This window comes from Baudoinia panamericana (genome assembly GCF_000338955.1).
Source record: "Baudoinia panamericana UAMH 10762 unplaced genomic scaffold BAUCOscaffold_7, whole genome shotgun sequence".
In the NCBI taxonomy this organism is placed as follows: domain Eukaryota; kingdom Fungi; phylum Ascomycota; class Dothideomycetes; order Mycosphaerellales; family Teratosphaeriaceae; genus Baudoinia; species Baudoinia panamericana.
The window spans coordinates 767930-786605 of record NW_006911263.1 but is presented as its reverse complement, the minus strand read 5'-3'; the positions used below and the strand labels follow the sequence as shown (position 1 = coordinate 786605).

The following is an 18676-nucleotide window of genomic DNA, read 5'->3' as shown; positions in this document are numbered from 1 at the left end:
CGTTTGTTGATTTCACATGCAAGACCCTCCCTAATCTTCCAAACACATAACGACAGCAACGACTTGCAGGACAGCACTGGTAGGCGAGGCATAGTTCGGTGCGCTCCCAGGCGCTTGTGGCGCAATGGCGTTTCTGTTCGGGAGGAACCGCCAGCGCTCTGTACAAGACATAGTCCGATCGACAAAGGAGCTGCTCCAGAGGTTGGAGAAAGAAGAAGTGCCGTCTCCAAAGGTACGTTGTAAGCAAAAGCAGAGACTTTGCATCTGTTCACACAGTGAGATAGACGGAAGAGGACATTGCGCGCAACATCACGCAGATGAAGGTCACATTACAGGGGACGCCAGAATTGGAAGCTACGCCGGAGCAAGTGCACCAGCTCGTCAACTATATACTGGCTGAGGGCATCCTACCAATACTCGTCGACAACATACACCGTCTTCCGTTCGAATCTAGGAAGGACACGCAGACGGTCATCTCTAACGTCTTCCGGTTTAGAACCCCGGGATCCACGTCGCCGGAGCCTGATGCGTTGAAGGAGGTTATAAGGAGACAGCCCGACATCATCATTGCGCTGTGCAAAGGTTACGAGCGGAGGGAAAGTGCGAGCCCGTGCGGCGGCATCCTGAAGGAAGCTTTGAAGTGGGATGCTGTAGCAGCGGTCATACTTTACGACGAACCAACGGAAGGCGGCAAACGAATAGATATATACAGCGACATCGACGTTACCAAGCAGAGCAGCGGCAAGGGCGTGTTCTGGAGATTCTTTGATTGGATTGACAAGTCGAGCTTCGAAGTCAGCGCGGACGCTTTTGACTGTTTCCGAGTCATCCTTACCAAGCACAAACCGCTCGTGAGCCAATACATCGGCACGAACTTCAACCTCTTCTTCGACAAATACAACAATATCCTCATCAAAAGCGAAAGCTACGTCACGAAACGACAGTCGCTAAAGCTGCTCGGCGAAGTACTCCTCGACCGGCAATTCTACGAAGTTATGACCCGCTATGTCGACTCGGGTGAGAATCTCAAGCTCATCATGTACCAGCTCAAAGATGATAGAAGAATGGTACAGTACGAAGCCTTCCATGTCTTTAAGATCTTCGCAGCGAACCCGAATAAAAGCTACGAGGTGTCGAAGTTCTTGGTCATGAATAAGCAGCGCTTGTTGAAGTTCTTGCCGAAGTTCTTGGAAGAGCGGACGGAGGACGAGCAGTTCAATGATGAGAAAGCGTGGCTGGTGAAGGCTGTTGGCAATCTGCCTGACACTACTGCAGCGTTACGACCCCCTGATGGAGTACAGAATCCGATGCAGCAGCAACAGCCTCCCAGCGCACCGGTACGTTCATGACCACGAGCAGCATGCCAAGGATAATTGGAGTTGGCGCAACGAAGCTGGGGTCGGAGTTCAGACGGGACCGTCTAAATTGCGGCGGACGTTGTACATACAGCCCAGCTGCGAATCTTGTGCAGCACTAGTGGGGACGGTTACGCACGGTGCTTTTCTGCGAGGCATAGGTGTCTTCGAGCATTGCTGCCTCGGGTCGGAGTTGGAGAGAATGCTATCGCTGTTGAAGCATCATCTCCACTAGACCCCTTGTTGGAGGAAAGGCTTTGCTAGCCTGTGTCTTTGCAAATATCCAGTGTTACCGACACCACGCTGCTAGGTACAGAACTTGACATGGCCTAAGCGCGAACCTGCCAAAATCGGCTTAGTACGATTCCACGACCACTTACACGACCTTTATTACCTAGTTGTACACTTTAGAATCCGTGAAATCTACCGTACAACTGTCGATCCTGTGACCTGACCATAGCAATATGCCGAGCGTGTGTAGCAACACAACATACAAGGTAGCGCTAGGCTCGCTGTCCGCCATGGAGTGATCGACACCAACGCTGCACTCTCTTCATGTCATTACTGACAGCCTTCTCCCATCAGAGTACAATGATCGAACAACCTCGAGCCTGTGACCAGATCTCGATCTCCGGCAAGCTCGGGTCCGGAATTCAATGCTACTTCCTAACTAGACTGCCTGCGGAGCTGCGCATCCGTATCTATGAGCTTCTCTTGACATTCAATGGCGCACCGATCAAATTGCGGCAACATGTATCGGGCTCCCCAGACACAGCGATTATTCGCACCAACAGGCAGATCTCGAACGAAGCAATGGCAGTACTATACGACCTTAACGTCATTGTTGTCACGAGGAACGACTTCTGCCTGCTTACGATATCGGCATTGAAGACACCCGTCTTTGCTCAGCACATTCGGCATCTACTCATAACAAGCTTCGGAGAGTCCATTACATGCACGTTTTTGAGCGACCAAGGCAAATGCAACGTGTGCAAGGATTCTGCGGTGGGCCTGCTGGCGGCACTTTCGTCGATGCCTTACTTGAAGAAGGCTTACATCGACTACAGTGGCAGCGCCCAACGCTTCAAACGGTTTCGAGAGCACTGGGGGGAGGTGCAGGCACGTAATCCGCCTTGTCCTATAGCCGAAGTTGGTGCCAACCTGGACACAACCTATGAGAAGCGATGTCCCGAAGTTGTGTTCTTTTGCACGCGCTCCGGGCAAACAAGGTATAAGTTGACCGAGCTATCTCAGCTGAACCCACCAGACTCCGTTGAAGCGCGCTTTTCGCAAGGAGGGTGGATCTTGATACGGGGAACACGACCAGTAATGGAACGTGATTTCAAGCGAGCAGATGACGTGCAGGGTCGCACCAATCGTGTGGATCGCTAGCTCTGGCTTCAGTACCACCATCGCCACACCAATACTTCAGCTCTTGACTCAGTGTGAGCTGTTCCAAACTACAAAACTCGTGTTGGGTTCACCCATGGGACCATCCCAGAACTTCGTGCTCGCCCGCCGTGGTACAAATTGGTGCGCAGGAAGCTCCAATATACTGAGTATCTCCTCGAGGCTATGTTCTCTGGCCACTTGTGGTTTGTACAGGTAATGGCTCGTCAGGACGAGGTTTGCGACAAGCACAATCTCCTTCAAGGTGAACAATGGCTCGACCCCGTCATCGCCTTTGTCAATGCGTTCATACACGGCGTCAAGGATGGATAGGACATCCTGTCTTCGACGGCGATTATCGCATATCAGGGCGGAGTCATCCTCGCAGTCCTCTCCTAGGCCTGGGTACAGGCCAACGAAAGTCAACCTCCCATTGCTTGCGAGCAGCCTGGCAATATCAGGTAGTTTGCTCCACGGATTGCGGAACGTGAGCTGCCGGATGTGCGAGACGTGTCTTGGGACGGAGTCAAGCCAGGCTACTGTATGGGGATGCCAGTTCTGTCGCAGCTCATGTCGATGCTGCCCTGCACGAACCGGGGAGTTCGTCATGATGAAGCTGTTTTCGGCAAAGAAGACTGGCAAAGCTTCTGCTCGAATCTGGCGACATGTCTGCACGAGGGCGTGCGGTCTCACATAGCCAAGGTCCGGCGAGCCGACCTCAGCGCCTGGAGCATCCAGTACTTCCTTGTAGCTGATTGCGGCTAGATCGCTTGGACTCCGAACTGTGAGTACTTCGCGCCATATTGCATTTCGAAGCTCAGCAGGCAGGTGGAGGAGATAGCATGGTTGTGTGGTATCGTCTCTTATCTCTGGCGTTGAATGCCTTTGGTCAATAAGCCATGCCGCGCCGAATATAGTTAGGAAGCGTTGCATGTTGCTGTAGGGTTGGGTACAGCGAGGAGCTGCAGAGAGGTCCTTAGGACGTACAGAATGGCAGACAAATATACTTTGACATTTGCGAATGCCTTGTCATTGTTCGCACAAGGTGGCTTCTTTGCGCTGTGCAAGGCTGAGCGAGGCAGCCAGCGAGCCAGATGCACAGACTTAGGCGCAGAAGTGCCACAACGCGCTCATTGGAACGGTAGGCAGGCATCAGTGGATGGTGTGCGAGTATAAAACCTGTCATCACTCGCGACTTGCCGCCCCGATTTGGGATTTCATTTAACAGGTCAAGCGCTAGCGTAGTTATCATGATTGGACGTATGTGCACTGTCAATGCCTAGTCAGTCATATCGGCATCAAGCTGCGGCGCCTTGTGCCCTGGGCTGCCAGCAGCTAAACGCCTGTATTTCATGCTCCATAGGTCAAGCCTTCCATCATGACCGCAACGCCCCAAGCATCTGCATTCCAACAGATACGCCTTAGACCATATCAACGATAAATTCCCACGTCTCTGCAAAAGTGTCAGCCACAGATTCGTGTTATATGCTCAATTTTGATATAGACTTACGTTCTTTAAGGTTCTTCGCCGTGTCATCTAACAATATGACTCGCCGCCGCATGCAGTACGTCGTTTTGTCCATCATCTCCACCTTCAACCCCGCAAGCTGATCGGTCGACTTCTCAAACATCTCGCTCAGGTTCTCCACCGCCATCTCGAGATCCTTTTGGTTGTCCTCGAAGATGGCAGTCTGGTTGTTGCGCGCCAGATAGTACGCAAAGGCATACGTCCACTTGAGCGTCTGCCGGCACTGCTGCAGCGCTTGCGAAGCCGCCTCAAGAAACTGTACCTCGATCCAGCTCATGCCAGAGCTTGACTGTAGCAGCGTCATTTTCTTCTCGGTCTTGTGAAAGATGTCTTTGTCCAACTTCGCGCTCTGCTCGTGATTTGCGTAGCGGTTGTAGTAGTGTAGATATCTCTCCAAGCTCTGCCGGCTCTTAGCCTGTGCATCACGCGCGTCACTTCCGCTCTTCTCCTCGAAGCGGTTGCAATTGTACCAGCTCGTGCCGTGCTCGGACCATACACCCATGCACATCCAGCAGAACTCGTTCTTGCACTTCCGGCAGGTCATATGGTTGCAGCCGCCATTCTTTTCGATAGTCGAATGGCACTTGGGACACTCCTTTGTGTTCGCCGAGATCCAGTTCGCCGTCTCCGAGTCGTCTTCGCACTTTTTTAGCCACTTCTTCACCAGTACGCAAGGGCAGGGCTGGTGGTCGGCAAGCGTGCAGCCAAAGCAGAAGGCATGCTTGCAGTCGCAATGCACGCTCGGCACGATCTTGTTCAGGTCGCGCTTCTTTACACCACACTCCACAGCGTATACACAGTTCGGCGCAGGACACCACTTAAGATTTTCCTTGTCGTCTACGTATGTCCGCATGAGGAGCTCGTTGTAGCGCTCTGTGAGTTCGGTAGGCACCAGCAGGTCGAGTGACTTAGCATCGATAATCTTGTTGCAGCCGTCGCCAGGACACTTGATCCGGGCAGCCTCGCCTTCTCCCTTGATTTTCTGCACGAGATACTGTCGGTAGCAATCGACGCAGAATCGATGGCCGCAGTTCATTGCGAAACTTTCCAAGCCAGGCGTATCTTCGCAGCAGATATCGCAGCAAAAGCCGTCAATGACTTGTAGTCTTGGTGGGTTCTTGCTTATGTCCTGCCCTAAGCCGGCCTTGTCCAGAAGCTCTTCTTGGGCATCCATGTACTGCTCGATCAGTCGCTCCTTATTCCAACGCACATGCCGTAGTAGTATGGCCGTGGCTTCGGGCGGCTGTTCGAGCAGGTTCGCTACCTCAGCAACCTGATCGTCCTGCTGAGCTTGGATATCTTTGGGACTGTACACTCTGTATTCGACCTCGTACGCCTTTCGCCGTGGTGCCAGGTCCTTAGCCGTCGCTTCAAACGCCGTCTCATCTTCCTGGTAATCGTCAAGCTCAACATCGGAGTCTGTTGCCATGTCAGTCAATGCTTCAAGCTCGGCCAGATCTCTCTTGCCATCATGCTTGCCTGCTGCACCAAAGTCGACACTGCTGCTCATCTCCTCATCCAGCTCGATGCTGGAGGCAGCGCTGTTGAAGCCTCCCTCATCATCGGAGTCCATGGGCTTATCGGATAACGTTTGGGGCGTTGCCGGTAATGCCGCCTCTATCACGCGCTCCTCTTTCACGTGGTGGACGGTTTTGGTCGCCTTTCGCTTCGGTTCTTGAATGATGTCGGGCAAGGCGTTGCTTAGTGATGCTTCAAGCGCCCTCTTGCGGGTAGTAGGAGGCGTGGTGAAGGTGGTCAGCGGCTGCTCCGTCAAGACGAAGCCAGCCGACGCTGTTGCCGCAGTGTTGTGCTGTAGGCGTAGGCGTTCTATAGGTTGAACAAGTGGTTGTACTTTTGCCACGCAACCGTAAGCCGAACAAGCGACGGCGTCGGCAATCACTCACAACGACCAAACAAGGCGTAACTGCTGCGTTTCTGACTAAAGCTGGCTGATGGCCGGTCTTGCTCGTGACGACGTAGGTGCAGCAGCCGCTTGCCCGCTTCCGGTCACTATCCGAAAGGCAAAATTGGAATAGGCATGTAGCGGAGAGGCAGCCTTAGGCATACTAGTGCGTGCCTCGGCCCGGCTCGAGCTCTGTTAGTACCGCTCTCGGCTTCACGTTATGGGCAGTATTGATGCACATTGTCATGTGTGTGTACCACGACTTCGTAGAATGTGAGGACGCTCTGACCGCGTGCACATGACTAGTCGACAAATGTCCATTTTCGAACAGCGAAGCCTAATTTGTCGAGCCCTAACGCCTCCGCTTGAACGCTCAAACAAGACAGATCCAGCTACGTAGCCTGATGTTGCCATTCAGGGTGGAACCTACATCTCCAAAGTCTTGCTACGTCGTGTGATCTCAACGTCTTCGAGCGCAGCAAGCCATAGACACCGACTCAGCACCTCTGGGTGAGGATGGAAGATGTACTTTGAGCTCGCTTCGATCAATCGCAACAGGCTTTTGACGATCGTGGCAGCGGTTTGGTAGCGCTCAAAATTGATCAGAGGCTCTTTGCTTGGAGGCAATGGCTCAATGCGTGGCGGCTTCTGGGCGTTGAACATGAGATCGTGCGTGTACAGACCAATGAATGGAATGCATCCGCTGTCCAGCGATGACGCCTCCATTTCGGCTCGAAGGTTGTGGAAGTTGCGAACAGGTTGACAGAGTTTCTCAAGCTTGTCGAGCTTCTGCTTCTCCGCCGGCGCTACAAGCGTCCATGTTGTCTGTAAGCGCGCGAGATCTGCCGAGAGGAGTGCAAGGGTGATCTGATACAACGACGCGTAGTTGCGGAAGCGATGACAGTGTGTTGCGATGTGGATGAATTTCGTGATCGACCGAGCTCGTTCGCTTGGAGCCGCTGTCAGCACGATCTCAGAGACGACCCATTTGACGACGAGGTTAAAGCGCGCCACAACAATGTCGATGCCTGTGGAGCCGTCTTTCTTGAGGTACTGGACCCAATTACGGGCATTTGGTGGCGACTGCTGCCAGCGCATACAGATGAGATCCTTCCAGTCTACTTCGTCGAGTGCGTCCTTCTCTATGATCGTAAGTTGTTCCGCAACAACCTCAGATTCAAAGGCGAGCACAAATGGCAGGTGGGCATCGGTTTGAGAGCCCGGCGATGTCGCCACGCGCCTCAAATCGGGTGGCGGCAGATCAAGAGTTGCGCCGGCGTCCTGCAGCATCCGTTGCCTGTCGACGTTCGGCGACAGCAGTTTAGGCGCACTCTGAGCCTCCTTGAGTTGCCGGCTTGTCCCTTCAGGCTGTTCCAGACGGTCACCTTGTCGCTCTGGCGAGTCGTCGGGTGGAGCACCAACCGTAGAAGGTGGTGTAGGTGGTGCTTGTACGTGCTGTGGAAGCACGTCTTCGTCGTCTATGGTATCGTCGAAGAAGAAACTACGAACTCCAAGACTTTCCCCTTCATTATGATCCGCAATCTCGGTGGAGATCTCCGACAAGCTTTCATTGTCATCCAGCAAAAAGGAGCCTTGCGGCGTGCCGGAGGTGGGCACACTGTCAGACCTGGCCGCTCGCTCCAGCTCCTCTGAAGACCGAATCTGCACGCGTTCTCCCGCAAAGGCGACCGACTTCGGCGAGAAGTCATGTCTTGTACTCGGTGATGGGAAGCTTTGCGCCTGCGACAGACCAGGCATGATCGGGCGAGCGGCGTCGTGACTTACGACTCGCTCGTACGGAGCGGCAGACTGTGGTGTTCGGAGTATGCTTTCGAGAACACCGTCAGATGCGGATGGATGGTAGATACTGGCCCCTTGCGTTTCCGTACGAGGAGTCCATGGAGTGCGCTGATCCTCCACTGGTGTAGAACCATCGGCGGAGATGCTGGCGTTCATAATTCGGAGAGGTCGTGGTGGTGGATGCTGTCGCGGCAAAGCGGGTGTGCTGGTGTCTGTCCTCGTTGCAACGCTACCCCTTGAGCTCTCATAGTTGCCTTCGAGCTTCCTGAGCGTTTCTTCGATGCCACCCTCCCTGGAAGGGTCTGGAAGCCGGGCCAGCCGCGAGACTTCTGCTGCGAAAGACGGTCTTAGCTTCGGCTCCATCTCTATGAGGCTAGTGGAATCATTTTTGGTCTGAACATCAAGATCCGTCCTCGGCAGCCGCCAAGCTTCGAAGCCCTGTCCCGAAAAATGCGTCCCGGACAGCTCCGAGCCGTACTGGACAGATGTCGGTCCTGAACGGGATATAGTAGAGAAAGAGCCGGCAGTGTGTGGTCGTGGCGTTGGTTCTAGCTCATGGACGTGGTCTGCCGCGCGAAGGTCGCCACCTGGCCGCCTCCGCAGTTGATGCGGCGCCGAAGGTAGTGGTGGTTCAGCTGGGTGGATACCCGACGACTTCCGCGGCGCCGTCACATGTGAAGGCGCTCCGCTGTCACGTACCATACCACCAGACCTCCACGCTTCGGGTACGGAGAGCAGATCATGCATGGGAATATCTGAGGACCGCCGTCCCTGCGTGGTTTCCGCCGGATATGAAGCGGACGGCCGAAGCGTGACGCTACCAGCATGGTACTCATGCTTCGACATATCTTCGAGTACCTGCACGGGGAAGCGGAAGGGCGGTGATGGCGCCACGCCACTCGACCATGAGCTGACCGAAGGTAACGCACCGGGAAAGGTAGGTGTCTTGTCATCACCGGTGTCGTCCATTATCACGATCGATCTGCTACCAGTCGTCACTCGGCTATTGTAGCGATCGATATCCGCACGAGGCAGGATCATCTCGGAGTCCATAGAGTCCTCGTTAGGATTCCGCGGACGATGTGGCTTAGCATCTTCAACAACCACATCGTCCAGCGACTTCAGACCTGTTGGCTCAGGTAGGTTCACCTCCTGAAATGCTGCAACGTAAGCCTTCCCCATCCTGTCACCAAGGACGTCCAATCTTGGAGGACCATGCAGCTGCTGCCACGCCAACGGCTGACCAATTCGGTCCTTCTCCGTCAATTGTGCAGATTCGCGCGAGCTTGATGAGTTCGTTGAGCGATGACTGCCACGACTGCGGTTCGGAGATGTGTAACGGATCTTGCGGCCGCTCAGCGCTCTCCGTACGTCGCCCACCAGCCTCCTCACGCCGAGGTTCTGACCGTCGAAATAGCTTTCATCCATCGCTTCGAACTGTGGCTCACTTGGCAATCCAGGGCTGATTGGTATCAACAAGTTGACGTTGGCTGGTGACGGCTGTAATAGTAGGCCACGTACCAGGCCTCCCGTAAATGTAGCGGAGGGCAGCGACTGTATGTCGATGCTATCGATCTTGGTGGAAGGCAGTGGCGTCCTGCCATCCCGTAAAGCGTCCGTAAAGCTTCCACTTCGCTTGTGCTGATTCGCCCGCCTAAGGTGTTCTCCGGAGAGTGGAGGGTTCTTTTGCGGGCCTGCTGGCCTTACGACTCTTGGACCGTCTGGTATCCTGGCAGACGGCCGAATCTGACGCAGAAACGGAACGCTACAGGAGAGTACCTGCAAACTCTGCTCGCTCATAGGCGAAGCTGGTATGCTTGCCTCGCGCGTTTTCGTTGGGCTGCTCGGGCTAAGAGCCGGCATCGTGTTTCCGCCGGATTGTGCTTGCTTTTCCACGTCCCCAGGTATCTTTAAGGGCACCGAAATGCGACGAAAGTCTGCCTTCGACGTCTGATGATGTCCTGAGGCCAAGGGTAGGCTCGCCACAGACGCTACCGAGTCCATGCTGTTGTGCTCCCCGCCCGGCGTAATATCTGCTTCTTCGGGAGCAGCCAAAATGTCTTTCGCGGGCCAGTACATGGCGCACGTCCGCCTCCAGCACTTCTTCAGCTCCCCAACAATTTTGAGGTCGCTGCCTCCGCCATCTGCTCGCCGCCTTAAATTCCGCACCAGTTCGTTTACAAGGTCACAGAAGCGCCCACGGAAGCCCAAGTCTTCTGCAAAGTCGTCCTCAAAGTAGTTCAAGATCCAATGTCGTAGCGCTACAAAGGTGCGCACTCTTACTATGCGGCCAGAATCGGTCGTGGTGCCAAATGCCCAAGCCAGTCTGGCTAAGAGATATTCGAGCAACTCTCTGCAGGATAGAAAGCTGCGATAAGTTAAGAAGAAATCCGAAAGTAGCTCGTAGTCCAGAAATAACGGCGATGTGATCTGGGCGACCAAACGAGCTGGAGTCGCCGCCGAGATGCGGCCTTGCGCATTGTACCTTACAATAGCTGGATCATTGACGTCCGCTTCAACCTTGTCGAACACGAGCACAGAGATAGCAGTTCCCAAAGGCGTAGTCAGCGGTGGCGTTGGAGTTGTACGCGAAGTCGTTGGCGATACTCTCGCTGAAGATGGATGGAGGTAAGGCGACGAGGAATTATGTGGCAGTAAGCCTCCTCCATGGGTACGACCAGGCGGCGCCGGGAAGAGCTTGTCGTACTCTTGTCGAGAGTATACGGAAGAATGCATGTCCTCGGAAGCCGAGGTGTAAGTCGAGTTGTGTAGATACGCCGTACCGCGCTCGCTGAACCGCGGCGTACCAAGTCGGTAGTGCGGTATATGCAAGTCCAAAAAGCCTCCGGTAAGGTCTATCGAGCTCTTCGGCCTGCCTGCTCCAGCATCGCGACCATTCACCAGCAGCTGGAAGTCGTTTTGGTCCAATGTTGGGGAGCGCATTTTGTCGCTTACAGTGGATAAAGAGTGCGATCGGGATCTCCGCCTTGGCTGCACATTAGACAAGCTCAGCGGCGGCATCGGTATGCTAGGATCATATGCGCTTGCTGCTCGCGCGCTCTGCAATCGAGGCGTCCAAGTCCCAGATGCATTGCTCTGTCTTGCGGGCCTGGCCCACGCAATATCACTATCGGAGGTGTCTGGAGGCGTCGCAGGTGATTGTACGAATTTCGCAGGCTGTATGCGACTCGGCTTGAGGTACAGTGTCCCACCCGCACCCACATTGGCGACAGTGAAATGTCTTGCGCCTGGCTCGTCCTCTTGCGCCGTGCTGGGTCTTTCCGCCGGCACGGTTCGTCGTGGGACACGAATGATCTCGCTACTGTCCTTCGCCGTCCGTATGCTTCCGTAGGGAGGCTGACGGAGTCTCTCCTGCTGTCGGTGTACCGGCGTCTTCACTGCAGTCTGCGCCGCCTCTTGTCGGCGCTTACGCGCCAGAGCAGACCGGTCCATACCCGAGCCATGAGCATGCGCTTTCCAGCCTCAACTGTCTTCCGTACCGCAAAATGTGTGTGCGCCTGACGCCCGTTCGGAAGAGACACCCCTAATCGCGTACTGCGTCTTAGTGTACCACAGCACACGCGCTCGTCGTACGGGGAGTGTGTCACAAACTCAACATTGTACCAATGATTCAGCCAGAGCTTCGAGAGACGATCGGCAGCCTACAATGGAGATCTACATAGCTTGACGACCGATTCAACGGTCCTCCGTCGAAACGCGCAACCTTCGAGAAGCCATCCAGGCCGAATGAGGTATGGCACATTAGCCGGGAGCGTGGGGTCGGCAAATGTCTCGGAGTACAGCTCGCATCGGGGTCGTAGTTCCGCGCTCTGAGTGACGTGAAACATCAGGTCTTAGGCGAGATCAGTAGCATGTGCGACCTTTTCCATCGAGTCGAATTGACTGCCCTACTAACGAGAAAGTAATTACATGCAAACCGCATCTCGCAGTCAAAAACTTGCGCATTGCCAAAGCGGCTACGCGAATCAATATGCCTGCTGCCACGTGTGCGTGGGCGTCAATACGCGAGACGATCCGCTTCGCGGAAGCTCCACACGCCGCTTTGGTTGCTAACACCCGCGCTGCAATCCTGCAATGCGTTTCATTCACCACCAATGTACCGCAGTACGCTCTCAGACTTCCACAATTTCGTGGTCTTCATGAGCCGCACCCATGAATACGCTGATCCTCGTTCAAGCATGTAAAGCCACACGCACCATAATCCTCTGGCATTACCAGGCGATGACTGATGGCATGGAGTGGAGGTAGGGTGTAGCTGCGAATGAGACCCTCACAGACTGAGGAATCACCATCTTTGTCCTCTTTCCCCTCTTTGCTCTCACTGCTCTTCATGTGAGCTCTCCATGTGAGCCATATGAAGTCCATCGCGTCGTCTCTCCGTCGTCGTTTCCGTGCGACACTGTGTAGTACATGCGACATAACTGCTGCCGGAGAGAGTTGATGGAGCATAGCTTCACGAGTCCGTGTTATGCCAAACCCAGCGAATGATGTTGCTCAGCTCGGCTTCATCGTATCGTCGTAGAACTCTATGTCGCCGTCCTCGCCCAGCCTCCCCTTTTTCAGGTACTGACCCTTCTCTCTCAGGATGTCCTCGAGCGTGATACTCTGGTCGGAGAAGATCTTCAGGTTATCCGAGATCAGATGCCTGTTCTTGCACCCCGGGCACGTTATGAGAGTCGTCCCGAAATGGTATGCCTGCTTCGTGATACGATGCGACGAGCGGTGGAGGCATTTGCGGCAGGTGAAGGTCAACTCGTAGGCAGGCTCCTGCGCTTTACGTGCTGCGACGTCATCTTCATCCCGCGGAGTCGGCTCCTGATGATTTGTGAGAGGTCTTGGCTCGGATGCTGTCGATTCGCATCTGATTTGACGAGCTCCCTGGCTCTTTCGAAACCCTTCGTAGAAGGCGGGAGACAGTGTTGGCCTGTGGCGCACAAGCTGCTGAGACAAGCATCTCGCTGATCCTAATCCAAACCCCGCTAGTCGAGTGGGCACATAACGAGTGCTACCGGTCACCCGCAACACACGTCCGAGCGCGCCTGGCATCTGCATTGCATTGTTTGCAGAACAAGGGAGCTTGTTGACGTGTAGCTTGGGGAGGAATGTGCGCCACGGGTAAGGCTCGGTAGCGCTTTCCCTCATGCGGGCCTGCGGTGCGCCTTCCGCTTTGGAACTAAGAGCTTAACACACTCGATGTTCCCAAGATTCGCTTGGCTTATGTCTGTAAGAGGAACATCGCTGTCGCTGAAAACCAGGTTACTTCTCTTCACTCACAAAGCCACTTAAACCCCGCCCCCAACAATCAGACCTGCAACAGTGCCGCGTTACGACCCCGAAACCCCGTACATTGCCACTAGGAGATCGGTCCACCCCGCCATAACATGGCCTAGATGGCCTAATTGACAAGACGTAGCAGACTGAGTTGCAGGCGCATGATGGCGACGATGTCGCGGAGAGGCGGTGCAAAAATACGACCACCACGAAGAGTAAGTGAATGCATCTTCAATCTGCATGTGGCTCGGTGGCTACGGCAAGCAAACAACGCCGACACACATTTCGATTTGGTGACCAAAGTGCCGTTGACCAACACCATCTCCCACCTCACTCACGTGCTATACTTACGGCGACATACATGCTGATATAATGAAGGGTCTGCAAGGCGCCGATGTAGACTTCGACACGACATGGCCCATCCTTGAAGGCGCGTTCAAGGAGATTCACACGAAGAACGCTTCCGCACTGTCGTTTGAAGAGCTCTACCGTAACGCCTACAAGATCGTGCTGAAAAAGAAGGGTGAGGAGCTTTACAACAAAGTCGCACGGTTTGAGGAACAGTGGCTAGGATCGACCGTGCGAACGGAGATTGTGCGGACACTCACTCCACCACTCACACTCACGGATGGTGCTGGCAGGACGCTGGCTACGTCGAGTGAACGGAGGACCGCAGGCGAGAAGTTTCTCAAGAGCTTGAAGCATGCATGGGAAGACTACCAAGTCTGCATGGGCATGCTGACCGATGTACTGATGTACATGGATCGCGTCTACTGCACAGACCACCGTCAACCGTCTATATTCGCTAAGTCCATGGGTCTTTTCCGGGACCAAATACTGCGGACGCCGGTGCAGCCAGCCTCGACCACATTGCTGGATGTCCTCACGCGCATCGTCCTCGACCAGATACAGATGGATCGGGACGGCGAGGCGATCGATCAATTTCTGATCAAGTCGAATGTGTACATGCTCGAAGGCCTGTACGAGTCAGATCTGGAAGTGGAGGACGAGAAGCTCTATCTGCGCTTCGAGAAAGTGTTCCTCGATCAAAGTGCCAACTTCTACCGCGATGAGGGTGAGAGGATGCTGAAGGAGTCCGACGCTGGCTCATACTGCCGACATGCGAAGAAACGGATCGACGAGGAGAACGACCGATGCCGCTCTACGCTATCTGAAAGTACTTCAGCAAAAATCCAGGCTGTGGTGGAAGGTGAACTAATACGGCACAAGATGAAGGGTCTAATCGAGATGGAGAACAGTGGTGTGGCGTTCATGGTGGACAACGACAAGTTCCACGAGCTCAGCCTTGTCTTCGACCTCGAAGCGCGCGTTGACCCTCGAAAGTCAGAGCTTACGCGAGCGATGCAGAGGCTCGTCACCGAGATGGGCACAGACATCAACAATGCAGCTCTGACAACTTCCGAGGCTACGCCACAAAGAGAGGCTGCCGGCGACGACGAGGACGGTAAACCTGCAGAAGAAGGTGCAAAGCAGAAACTGCCCGCCAAGCCACTCAGCCAGCAGACAGTCGCGGCGCTGAAGTGGGTCGAAGAGATACTGCGACTCAAGGACCGCTTCGACAAGATCTGCACCACATCCTTCAGCTCCGATCAGACCGTCTCGAGCGCAATCAATCGTAGCATGGCTGACGTGGTCAACACATTCTCTCGCGGCAGTGAGTACATCTCGCTATTCATCGACGACAACATGAAGCGCGGCATCAGAGACAAAACTGAGGCCGAGATTGACAGCACACTCGAGAAGGCCATCATGGTGCTGCGGTATCTGTCCGACAAGGATCTGTTCGAGACGTACTACAAGAAGCATCTCTGCAAGCGTCTGCTGCTGAAGAAGAGTGTCAGCATCGATGTGGAAAAGCAGATGATCTCACGGATGAAGATTGAGCTGGGCAACAGCTTCACACTGAAGCTTGAAGCTATGTTCAAAGACATGACCCTTTCCGAGGAGTTGTCGAACGGCTTCCGCGCGCATATCGCTGGTGTGATGGACGGCGCGCACAACAACTCGAAGCCTGTTGACCTAAGCATTCGGGTGCTAACCTCCATGACCTGGCCCCTTGAAGCTTTCCGCGGCGCCAGTGGCGAAGACCGCGACGAGAACAGTTTGGGTGGCCGCGACATTACCCTCTACCCTCCCGAGATCGAGCGTCTGAAGAGCGGCTTTGAGCGTTTTTATGCGCAGAAATACTCCGGTCGTAAGCTGACGTGGTACAACAACATGGGCGATGCGGATTTGAGGGCGCGGTTCCCCAGATCTACTCGCATACACGATGTCAACTGCTCGACATATGCTATGCTGATCTTGCTTCTCTTCAATGATCTGCCTGCTGGGGAGAGCCTAAGTCTAGAGGAGATCGAGGCCAGAACCAACATTCCCAGAGGCGATCTGGCGCGGAACCTGCAGAGCCTGGCCGTGGCGCCAAAGACGCGGTTCTTAGTCAAGGAGCCAATGAGCCGTGACATCAACTCCGGTGATCGCTTTAAGTTCAACGACGATTTCAAGCCGAGCTTCATCAAGATCAAGGTCGGTGTTGTGTCGGCAGGCAACAAAGTGGAAAACGACCGCGAGCGCAAAGAGACTGAGAAGAAGAATAACGACAGCCGTGGATTCGTGATCGAGGCGGCTGTTGTGCGGATCATGAAGTATGTGCTCATTGCCCGCCACTTCGTATTGACTAGAGGACAGACTACTAACAGGTTCTGCAGGCAACGCAAGCAGCTTCCTCATGCGCAACTGCTCACAGAGACCATCACGCAGCTCTCGCACCAGTTCAAGCCGGATGTCAATATGATCAAGAAGCGCATCGAAGGGTTGATCGAGCGCGAGTACCTTGAGCGGATGGAGGATGCGCCGGTGCCTTCGTACAAGTACTTGGCGTAAGACGCTATGCTCCTGGCTCAGATTCTGGAAGCCGAAGGCTACGTTTCCGAATGACATCGAATGAAATGGCTAGCGTGGCGCTCTTGGCGAACTTCGATTGCTCACTGAAGTTTAGCGAAGGTGTTGGTAAGGGGATGCGGGTAAGCTTGATAGCTTGACGGTACCGCTAGTTGCTGAGATAGAAGCCCGCTGGCTCGACTAAGGTACACTGCACCGTTCTTCGGGACTCACTCGTGCACCTCATGGATAGATTGTCCCACCTTACCACGCACCACGTCAACAGCACGCCGTGCTTCTGGAGCATAACTCATGGGATTTCGCCCCAGCAGTAACGCCGGACTGCCTCCTGCGTCACAAACCCGATATTGTAGGCTGCACTTTGGTGTCAATTGAACAGCTTGGCGGGTGCAGAAAGAAGCGAGCTTCGCGGGCTCTGCCACAGCTCAACTTCCCGTCCTAAGCAGAAGCGCCTGAAACCCGTGGCGGTTTAACACACGCCAGAATTCCGCCATGTGAGCGTTGCTACGGACAGACACATCATCGGCACATCCATGTCCGAATGGTCGTGCCCATCCGCAATTTTACCTGTCTCGCTATGGTCATTGAAGCGGCCATAGCTTTATTAGTGTGACAGCCGGCTGATAGTACCCTTGGCCATGACGGAGTTTTTCTAGCAAAGGCTGCCTTGGAAACAAGCAATCGGAGGACATCGACATGTAGCACGTTTAGGACCAGATCTTAGCCGACTCCATTCAACTGTGGCTTCTCAGTCCTCAAGCGAGAAGTCAAACGCCTTGAACGCTGTCTTGAAGGTCTCCGCATCAGCTTCTTCTTCGACTTTCGTCTGCTCACATTTTCGCCAATGTGTCCGCTGTTCGAGCCCTAGAAGCTTGCCAAGCACCCTCCTGCCGAACTGCAAGTCAAACCTGAAGCTCTTGTCGAGCGGCATGACCATCTCCTTCCGCAGTGTCTCCGACCAGATCATTACCTTGAAGAAGTCATTGCCCTCCTCCACCTTCTCCATTTCCTTGAAGCTTTTCGCAAACTTCGGATACGATAGATTCTCCGCCTCAACGTCGAAGCCTGCCTCCACCAGCCCGCGCTGAATCATGTCCGCCGGCATAGGCAGAAACTGCCAATGCAGATGAACCCCACTGCCACGGCTGATTTCCCACGTCACTGCACCCAGCTTTGACTGACCGTCTTCGCCTTTACTGCACTCCACTAGCATGTTCTGTAAGGCTCCACGATAGCGCTGCATCTCGTTCATGGTCGCTCGCCGAGTCTCGTCGTCAGGTATTGCCGATGTCGTAGGGGCGTGCTGCAGCGGAATCAGTAGCATGTGACCCGGGAATCCCAGCTCCGGAAAAGTTGTCCGCGTGGTGAGTGGCCCTTTCGCAATTGTCAAATACACGTCATTGCCGATCGATCCTATCATGTGAGTCTCGCAAGCCGGATTCGACAAACAAAAGTAGCACTGGTCCGGCTTCGGTGGCGGCTGCCATTTTCCGCGCTTTCGAGAACCGTACTCCGAGTCGTGGTGAGCATTGCCGTTGCCGTTCGCAAACCGGAAGTTGTTCACGTTAGTATCATGGGCCTCAGCCTTGCGCTTCTTGGGAGCAGTGAGCGGCGAAGCTGTGCAACCAGGTGGTATGGCGGTTGGAGGCGGCGCTGAAGGCTCTAGATTGAACGCATATATCCATTTGTGCTTGAAAGCATTTCCGAAAGGTGCCAAACTGATGAAACGAGTCACAGAGTGGGGTGCGGGACCGTTGTGAAAGAAAGGCTCCCGCTCGTAGTAGGCTTCTGATGTGGCAAAGTGATACCGCGGCTTCAAGGCAGTGCACAGATCCGAGACGGATCGTACGCCTTGAGGTGGAGGGGTAGAACCGACATACTGAGCACTAGCACCGTCTTGAACCCCAGCAGGCCAGTCGTCCGTGACCAGGATGTCGGCATCTCCACCAATTGAAGACTGTGTGGTAGCAATCCGGAACCCATCAGATGTCTTCAGCGTCTTTGTGATGACGCTAAGATTGGGACAAAGTTCTCCAGTCTCGTAGAACGCTCTAGCTTTTTCCGGTATATGATGGTGGCCAGGAATTGTGTAGATAGGGAGCGGCACGGGGAGCTCCGCACTCAGCAGCTTGTCGAGCTCATTACTGTCATCTTCGCCGAACAGTTTACCGGCAATGATCGCAAACGCGAAACCTTGCTTCGCGTGCAATGAGGCAAGTCTTGCAAAGACCTCAGTAAACCGGCCATTAACGTCACCGAGCACTACGATTTTGGACGCCATTATTGGTGATATCCTGCTAGAAGATCCTCGTTGTTGGAGAGCGGCTGCATAGTTGCATTGATCTATCAAAATGTTGCGAAATATTGGGCCGTCGTGGATGCTGCACGTGAAGTTGGCGCTCCGGATTGAGATGTCAAGGTGGGGCCGGCCGTTGCAAACTAAGAAGGTACGTTTCGGTCCGCCCCCAGATTTCGACGGTGGCGTTAATC

General features: G+C 54.4%; 8 protein-coding genes across 8 annotated transcripts; 3 read left to right on the top strand and 5 right to left on the bottom strand.

Moving 5' to 3' along the window:
- Positions 1-124: 124 nt before the first annotated feature.
- BAUCODRAFT_71629 (uncharacterized protein) lies at positions 125-1349 on the top strand (the record flags this gene model as incomplete). Its single annotated transcript, XM_007678797.1, has 2 exons — positions 125-232; positions 285-1349. The coding sequence occupies 2 exons, from the start codon at positions 125-127 to the stop codon at positions 1347-1349; spliced, it is 1173 nt and encodes a 390-aa protein (XP_007676987.1).
- Positions 1350-1629: 280 nt separating this feature from the next.
- BAUCODRAFT_507344 (uncharacterized protein) lies at positions 1630-2771 on the top strand. The gene has a single exon (XM_007679014.1). The coding sequence runs from the start codon at positions 1911-1913 to the stop codon at positions 2745-2747; it is 837 nt and encodes a 278-aa protein (XP_007677204.1). The 5' UTR covers positions 1630-1910; the 3' UTR covers positions 2748-2771.
- Positions 2772-2795: 24 nt separating this feature from the next.
- On the bottom strand, positions 2796-3677 carry BAUCODRAFT_24866 (uncharacterized protein; the record flags this gene model as incomplete). The annotated part of the gene is made up of 1 exon (XM_007678549.1): positions 2796-3677. One exon carries the CDS (start codon positions 3675-3677, stop codon positions 2796-2798), a length of 882 nt encoding a protein of 293 aa, XP_007676739.1.
- A 244-nt stretch (positions 3678-3921) lies between these two features.
- Positions 3922-6223, bottom strand: BAUCODRAFT_507371 (uncharacterized protein). Its single transcript, XM_007679013.1, has 3 exons — positions 5761-6223; positions 4255-5691; positions 3922-4197 (listed from the first exon to the last, which is right to left on the bottom strand). The coding sequence occupies exons 1-3, from the start codon at positions 5843-5845 to the stop codon at positions 4166-4168; spliced, it is 1554 nt and encodes a 517-aa protein (XP_007677203.1). The 5' UTR covers positions 5846-6223; the 3' UTR covers positions 3922-4165.
- Positions 6224-6607: 384 nt separating this feature from the next.
- BAUCODRAFT_53102 (uncharacterized protein) lies at positions 6608-7375 on the bottom strand (the record flags this gene model as incomplete). Its single annotated transcript, XM_007678718.1, has 1 exon — positions 6608-7375. A coding segment is annotated over one exon (768 nt), but the record flags the coding sequence as incomplete, so codon positions are not given.
- A 5133-nt stretch (positions 7376-12508) lies between these two features.
- Positions 12509-12808, bottom strand: BAUCODRAFT_54322 (uncharacterized protein; the record flags this gene model as incomplete). The annotated part of the gene is made up of 1 exon (XM_007678723.1): positions 12509-12808. A coding segment is annotated over one exon (300 nt), but the record flags the coding sequence as incomplete, so codon positions are not given.
- Positions 12809-13283: 475 nt separating this feature from the next.
- On the top strand, positions 13284-16667 carry BAUCODRAFT_507280 (uncharacterized protein). Its single transcript, XM_007679012.1, has 3 exons — positions 13284-13482; positions 13646-15930; positions 15994-16667. The coding sequence occupies exons 1-3, from the start codon at positions 13429-13431 to the stop codon at positions 16166-16168; spliced, it is 2514 nt and encodes an 837-aa protein (XP_007677202.1). The 5' UTR covers positions 13284-13428; the 3' UTR covers positions 16169-16667.
- A 267-nt stretch (positions 16668-16934) lies between these two features.
- BAUCODRAFT_109532 (uncharacterized protein) lies at positions 16935-18492 on the bottom strand (the record flags this gene model as incomplete). Its single annotated transcript, XM_007679011.1, has 1 exon — positions 16935-18492. The coding sequence occupies exon 1, from the start codon at positions 18465-18467 to the stop codon at positions 16935-16937; it is 1533 nt and encodes a 510-aa protein (XP_007677201.1). The 5' UTR covers positions 18468-18492.
- Positions 18493-18676: the final 184 nt, after the last annotated feature.